Source organism: Cavia porcellus, unplaced genomic scaffold, assembly GCF_034190915.1.
Source record: "Cavia porcellus strain 051 isolate PalLab524CR breed Dunkin Hartley unplaced genomic scaffold, mCavPor4.1 scaffold_15, whole genome shotgun sequence".
Taxonomy (NCBI): Eukaryota; Metazoa; Chordata; class Mammalia; order Rodentia; family Caviidae; genus Cavia; species Cavia porcellus.
Window position 1 is genome coordinate 10,065,978 of NW_026947498.1, and position 7,081 is coordinate 10,073,058.

Here is a 7,081-nt window from a genome sequence, read left to right on the forward strand (position 1 = left end):
GGGACCTGGGCTAAGCATTGCCGATTTCCTCTTTCTCTTGAAAATTAGGAGAACTGAGATTAATTGAAGGGCTCTTATTTATAACCCACTCCCCAGTTTCAGAGGCCTTAGATGGAGATGTCAGGAGTTTCCAATCTGGAAAGGAGTTCATTCTCCAGCGCGTGGGGCTGCTGGCTCCAGAAATCCCCTTGTTTTAATTAAAAATGTTTACTGCAGATACAGAACTTTCCTTTATCTATGGACATGGGACTCGTTTCCTGCTTGTCCTTAAAGCGTCTCTGCGCCCAAACTCTGAACCTTGAGAGTGAGGACAGTTACTTCTCTACTTAATCCCCTGCCTGGCTCCAGACTCAGTTTCCAGGTCACATCCATGAGGGAAGTCTCCGTAGCTCCTGCGGCCACTGCCCATGTCTCCTCCAGGAAGGTGCCCAGGGTCTGAACTGACCATGCTGCTGCTGCATGCCCAGCAGCACACAGAGGGCATCTCTTCTACCATCACTTGCCCGTGAGCTCCAGCACGCTCCTCACCATGACCCCAATCCCATCGTGGATGTGGTGCAGCGCAGTGTCGCACATGAAGGCCGGGGTGGTGACCACTTTGTTCTTCTGGTCCACGTGAGCTTCGTGAACAGGGTTAGGGAAAAAGCACCCACGAGGCTGAACTTAGGAGGCCCTGGGTCCCCAGGCCTGGGAGCTCCCAGCAGGACAGTTCCTTTGGGCACTGCTACCATGGACTGCCTCCCCCGAATCTCAAAGCCCTGAGAAGGAGGTGTGGGCCGCGGTGAGCAGCTGCCGTCCGGCTGGGTCTCAGGTAGCAGACACCCTTCGAGTATGGGACTGCCCCGAGGCTGCACCACGGCCACTTGGGAACAGGCAGACAGGCGCAGGACTGCAGCTGCTCGCTGCCATCAGCCTCAGCCTCCCACCAAGGAAGTCGCTGTAGCAGTTCCCAGGGATGGGGCACCTGGAAGGGTGCCATGAAGGGACATGGGGCTGTCTGAGGGCCACCCACCACAGGGAAGGATATAGTCACACCTTTCACACAGTGCTTGGCACCCAGGGCCTTGATGGCCTCTGCAGTCCCGGCATAAGGCCACTTGCCGCCTTCTTCCTGCTCATGGCCCACGGTGACCTCAACACCTCTGAGCACCTTGGCTGCAAGGACAGGTGCAATGCAGCACAAGCTGGAAGAGAGGTGGGTGCACATGGGCAGTGGGTGGGTGACCTGCAGCCCAGTACTTGCCACCCACTCCCTCAGGCAATGGGTGTCACAGCCCCGCATGGGCCAGGGGCAGTGCTTCGGCAGGCAGGTCCTTAGCTGCATGACCAGGAGCCAGTGAAGAGCAGGGAGAGCTGGCAAAGACTGTGACTGCATATGCCTGACGCAAAGAAGGGCACTAAGTGACTGCAGGAAGGACCTGCAGCCGCAGATGGGGGGCCGCAGGAGCTGGGGAGCTGCACCTTTTAGCTAGGTGTGCGCCCCTACTCTGCTCCAACAGACTCCAGGGAAGACTTCAATGGAGGGGGCTGAATGACCCTGCAGTGACAGGTGATGGGCCAGGAGGGCAAGCATGGTGGCCCGAGATGCTGCTCCACAGTTGTGCAACTTCTGGGCACACACACAGCAGCTTGGCCAGCACCTGGACCCAGACCCTTGATGCAGGCAAAGGCTGTGTCTGCACAGGTGGCCTGGGATTCAGGCTGGGCTGCTGAGTGGGGAGGGGCGGTCCCGGTGGGGACAGAGGCTGCAGGGAGGCTGAGGCCACAGGGATGGGCTGGGATGGAGCGGTGCTGAAGGCGAGAGAATCCTGCGCACCTCTCCAGGGGCAGAAGCCCCCTCCTCCTGTTCTGTCCACAGGACAAACGCTCAAGGAGCTGGCAGGCTCTAAAAGCTGACAGCACCTCATCTAAATGCAGCACACGGCAGGGCCCAGGCCCCAGGCTCTATGCCATAGCCCCTGCCCCCGCCCAGCCCACAACTGGACATACCCGATGGGCTTCCCAGCCCCGTGGAACTCCTTCAGGACCCGAGCCACGTCCTCATTCACTCTACAGTCCTTCCCGTCCACGGCGAAGGTGCTCCTGCCAGCAGAGAGGCCTGCCTCAGCCGCTGCCGCCCACCCCAGCACCTTCATATGACTCTGCTGACTCCCAGGGAACCTTTGGGCATGCCTGTGCGTGACCTTTCCAGTAACCGTGCTCACACACGGCTTTTTCTGCTTTTCACACAGCCTGCAGCAGAAGCAGCGGAGGGACACCACGGTGCCCTGTGGAGTCCTGGTGCAGGAGCCCTGAAATGAACACTTTCAGGAAAGGAAATGCTGCTGGCTGACAGGCGGCGAAAGTGCCAGTTTTATCAGCAATAAAGAAAAGACTTCAGGGTCCCACTGTTCTGCTCTCAGGTGTAAAGATCAAGAGCCGGGAGCAGGGAGGGGAGGCCTCTGTGCTGCCACGGGGTGCACAACCTCACAGAACTGTCTTGGCTACACGCATGCACACTTCCTGCCTGGAGCTCCACTTCCTGCGCTCCCCTCCTGCTCCAGTTCTGGCCTTCTGTCCTAGCACAACAGTCTCAGGTTTGTGCATGGGCCTGGAAACCCTAGAGTGAGACCCAACCTGTCCAGAGGTGGCCAGAGGGCCAAGTGTACCACACACACCAAGTCCCCCCAGCCTCCCACATGTACACACCAAGTACACCTCCAAATGCCACTAAGAATAATCAGGACAATGCTGGAAAGCAACCAAGTAGCCACCAGAAGGGACCAGCTTATTCCCTGGCAGGGTCCAAGAATAGCTGAGCAGTTCTCAGGCCAGCTCCATGCTGGACCCGCCCATCAGGAAAACCAGCACCAAAGGCAAAGTTCAGGCATTCCTGCCACACCCCACGGGGTGGCCATGAAGTGCACAGGGCTGCAGCATGGCTGGGAGGGCTGGGACAGAGGGCAGCCGGATGCCCATGCCAAGCCTCCCCTGTGCTCACACAAGCCCTGTCACCAGCTGCCTGACGCATGTACTAAGCCCCAGTTGCTCACCACTCCTGATGCCCTGGGCCTAACAGCACAGGCAGCTCAGAGGACCACTGGCTGGGCAATCACACTGGTTCAGCTGGGCCTGGCCTCTGGGGGCTGCCTCTCCCCTGGACAGGTTGGGGAGAATGGGAGCAGCCATCAGGGAGACAGTGGTGTCCCTCAGAGAAGACCACATGCTCAGACAGTGCTCATACTGAAACTCAGGCCCCCCGCCTGCATGTCTGAACATTAAGCAAACTGAACCACTGGCCACACAGGCAGCCATGGCCCCTACAAGGCTACCACCGGCCTCCGGTCTATTGGGCAAGGCACTGGGTCAGAAAAGCACCCGGGAGTGTAGCCAGTCCTTCCAGGAAACCCTGGTCCTGCTGGAAGTGAAAATCTGCCAATGTCCACCTCACGGAGTCCCAACAGGACAGCACAGCAGGAAATGAGGGAAAGGCGTGCGCTGTGCCTACCCTGGGCCTGAGTGCATGCAGTGGCAGTGGGACTGCTGGGTGTGGGGCCACTACACAGGCCAGAGTCTTGGGAAAGGGTCCTGATGTTGGTGGGCAGGGCGCCTAAGGCAGGAGTGACCTGCTACACCTTGAAGAGCAAAGCCACTCTGCCTGCTGCAGGGCAATGAGAAAATGGTCAACTTGCTGCTGACCACAGGGCAAAGGAGTTAAAGCAGCTGAATGGGACCAAGTCAGGTGGGGGTGGGGGCTGGGGAGTGGACAGGGCCACAGCAGCCAGGAGCAGGGCAGGGGAGGAGCCTAAGGGCATGAGGCTGGAGCTCAGGGGAAGTCCTGCTAGGGCCCCAACTTTGGGATGGAAGCAAAAGCAGTGCTTCCAGTTGGGGCTGAGGGGAAGCACTGCAGAGGCAGAGAGAGGGAGGCCAGGAGCCTGTGAAGAGGCCTTGCTGGCAGTAGAGCCTCCGGCTCCTCTCCAGCAGCTGGCCTCATGGCCCTTACCTGTCATTAGTGGGCACAGGTGATGGTTGATGGAGCTGACACCCACACCTGGCATGGAAAGCACCTGCTTTCCCAACCAGTGACAGCAAGGGGGGGTCAGTGGAGATCCCCCCAGGACCCCACAGTTCTGAGACAGGCTCCCACTGGAAGGTCAGTGGTGTGCAGGACTGGGGAAAGGTTCCTGCAGGGCTGGGACAAAGGAATCGGCTGGCACCACCTAAATTTTAATGAATGTCCGAGAAGAGAGCCATGAACTACAGAGACCGTGAGGAGGGCTCCAGCCCAGCAGCTTGCGGGAGCGACTACCAGTTCCCACATGCACGAGCCACTTCCCCCAGCAATAGCACAGCGACTGCGCCCTCTGGCTGGCCTCCACGAAAATCACCTAACGCAGAGGTGTCTCCTACTGAGACAGACACAGCGATTTCCCAGGAGCAGAGACCAGGAGGAGGGCTTAGCTGAGGGGCCTGCGCACCCCAGCAGCTGCCAGGAGCCAGGAGCAGGCAGAAGAGAAGGGGAAGGAAGGGCCAACACACACACACACACACACACACACACACACACACACACACACACAGCGAGGGCTTAGCTGAGGGGCCAGGAGCAGGCAGAAGAGAAGGGGAAGGGCCAACACACACACACACACACACACACACACACACGCACGCACGCACGCACGCACGCACGCACGCGCGCGCCAAGCCGGAGCTCCTTACGCACAGGTTTTTGGCTGCCCCGAAACCCCCGGGGAAAATGGCTGCGTCATGATTTGCTGCGCTGAGCTGGGCCAGGCTACTGATCTTGCCTCTGGCGATCCTTGCAGACTCAGTCAGAACGTTCCTGGTGGGGACACAGATGATCAAAGGATCAGGCATCCAAACAGACACATCCGTGCATAGCTCAGGCCCAGAGGAAGCATGCTCCCTCGTGGGGACCTAACACTTCCCAGGCAGAACACCTGAGGGAGGCCAGCACCCAAGGCTAGGCTGCACTCCTTCAGCCTGGCCCTCCAGTACTGACGCCCGTGTCCCTCCCGGCCCGCACCTGCTCTCCTTCTCAGAAGGCTGCCCTTGGGTGTGGTCAATCACGTGCATCTGAGGGATGTCGGGGGCAAAGATCTGGACCTCAGCTCCTCCACGGCTCAGGTGCACCAGGATCCTATGGTGGGAGAAGCCACGCAAACAGCGCTTCAAAACACGCCTGACCCGGACTGCCCAGGTCAGAGCTGTTACGAAAGCGGTTTCAACTGAGCAGGACATCCCTTGCTGAACACCTGCAGCTCCCTCTCACTGCCTGCTGGTGGCCAGGGCAGAATCACAAGAGCAGGCTGTGTGGACCACATGTCCCAACAGCCTCCTGGAACAACGAGGTACAAGGTAGGGGCATAGACAGATCTGCTCAGGTTGCCAGGCTTCTGCAGGCCAACCCCCTGCCTTTTCTAAAGGCCTGCACGACCCTCCTGCAGCTGCCCAAGGGGCCAGAGGAGAAACGCTCAGATGGCACTCTTGCGGCCCCTCATACAGGCGAGGAAACAGAGGCAGAAGGGCGGTGTCCCACCAGAGTTAACAGCCTGGCAGTCAGGATCCGGCCCTGGCTCCTCATGCCTGCAAGGTGCCCGGTCCAAACCCACAGAAGGAAGTGCATGCTGGTGCTGGGCCCCCAGTGCAGGCCCTGGGGCGCCCCGAGTCTGAAGCCATTACTCGGCAGAGCCAAAGCCTGGGCCTGCACTCCGTGGGCTGCTCTTCCCTGTGGCAATGAGTCCTCTCTCCTCAGCCCTGAGCCAGCTGAGGCTGGGGAGGTGCCAGGGTCGCCGCCATCCCCCCACAGGCCCTGTCTACCGAACCAGGACACGAACTCATCGGCACCAACGAAGGCCCCACAGCAAAAGTGATGGATGGAAATATGCTCCCGTGGGGAAGAAACCTTTGCTCAAGGCAGTAAGCATGGTCTTAACATCTGTACTGTTCATGCACAATGAGAAACGCAAAAGTGAGGTGTCCGGGGGTTGTGCACCAGGCCTTGGAGTACACACCTGAAACCCCCAAGTATTCGGGAGCCTGAGGCAGGAGGACTGAGCTTGAGGCCCGCTTAAACAACTTACAGACTTACCCTGTCTCAAAAAGGCTGTGGCTGCACCTCTGTGAAGTGGGGTTCAGTTCTCAGTACAGAACACACAAAACCAAACAGTAACTTAGCTGAACGGGGTTGAGCACAAGTATAATTCCAGTACTCTGGGAAGCTGAGGTGGGAGAATTCTAAATTTGTGCCATGGGCAACTAACAATTTATAGGCTGACCCTGTTTCAAAGTTCGGAAGAAAAAAAAGGCTGGGCTGTAGTAGCTGGGCTCAGCGCAAAGGCTGGGGTTCCAATCCCTTGCATCACAAAAAGCAGTCACTTTGCAGCTTTCTCTCACTTACGCCGAGGCCTCGTGGATTTCGGTCCCGTCATAGACGCCACAGCCGGACAGCACCTGCGGGAGGAGGGCGCTGACCATGGGTGGGGAGGAGCCGCGGGGATGGGGCAGTTCGTGGGGGAGAGGACTGCGCGGGGCGGGGGAAGGGCACCGGGGAGGGAATGGCACGGGCGGGGGAGGGGCAGCAGCGCGCACTCACCAGCGCCACACGGGCCCCGGGCCGCGACGCGGAGCCGTGCAGGGCCGCGCGCGGGGTGGACGCCCGCTGGTGGAGGGGCCGCAGGCGCCCGGGGAGCGGCGCGAGCGCGGAGGCTGCCGCCAGCCTCGGTACCACCAAGGCCCTGACAGCAGCCATAGCGCGCGGGGACAGCGCGGTCAAAGGGTCAGGAGCGCAGAGGCAGCAGAACAGAGATTGCGCCGTGGGCGGGGCCGCGCCTGCGCACTCTCGGGCAGGGGGGGGCTGCGCCTGCGCAGTGGCTCCGGCTGCCGTACTTTAACCCTTTGGCAGATTACTCCGAGTAACTGACCCACACCAATCCGTGTCCACACTGAAGTCCCGGGCCCCTGCTCCTTCCCCAAAGCGCGTGTTTACTCCGAGCTGGGGATCCATCCTTTCCCTGCACCCCAGTGCAGAACTGGGCCCCCAGTTGCTGGGAGCAATGTAGTCATTTGGGGTGCCAGGGAG

The 7,081-nt window shown here is 59.9% G+C and overlaps 1 protein-coding gene across 2 annotated transcripts; it reads right to left on the bottom strand.

Annotated features, from left to right (window-relative positions):
* Nucleotides 1-59: 59 nt before the first annotated feature.
* Nucleotides 60-6,807, bottom strand: Gatd3 (glutamine amidotransferase class 1 domain containing 3). Of its 2 annotated transcripts, XM_003463949.5 has the most exons (7): nt 6,596-6,807; nt 6,401-6,453; nt 5,027-5,140; nt 4,703-4,822; nt 1,990-2,082; nt 1,028-1,184; nt 60-624 (listed from the first exon to the last, which is right to left on the bottom strand). In XM_003463949.5, exons 1-7 carry the CDS (start codon nt 6,749-6,751, stop codon nt 496-498), a joined length of 822 nt encoding a protein of 273 aa, XP_003463997.1. In that variant the 5' UTR covers nt 6,752-6,807; the 3' UTR covers nt 60-495. The 2 variants fall into 2 exon arrangements, with proteins under 2 accessions (XP_003463997.1, XP_063080674.1); XM_063224604.1 differs by lacking the exons at nt 6,401-6,453; nt 6,596-6,807 and adding an exon at nt 6,092-6,320.
* Nucleotides 6,808-7,081: the final 274 nt, after the last annotated feature.

Bases quoted from the DNA above. Each gene is read 5' to 3' on its own strand.
- Gatd3 (XM_003463949.5), bottom strand. From the start codon at position 6,751: ATGGCTGCTGTCAGGGCCTTGGTGGTACCGAGGCTGGCGGCAGCCTCC. The intron at 4,823-5,026 runs GTGCGGGCCGGG...TGTCCCCACCAG, and splicing joins CCTTCTGAGAAGGAGAGCAG to GAACGTTCTGACTGAGTCTG. The intron at 2,083-4,702 runs GTGCGTAAGGAG...CTCTGCTGGCAG, and splicing joins TTCGGGGCAGCCAAAAACCT to GAGCACCTTCGCCGTGGACG.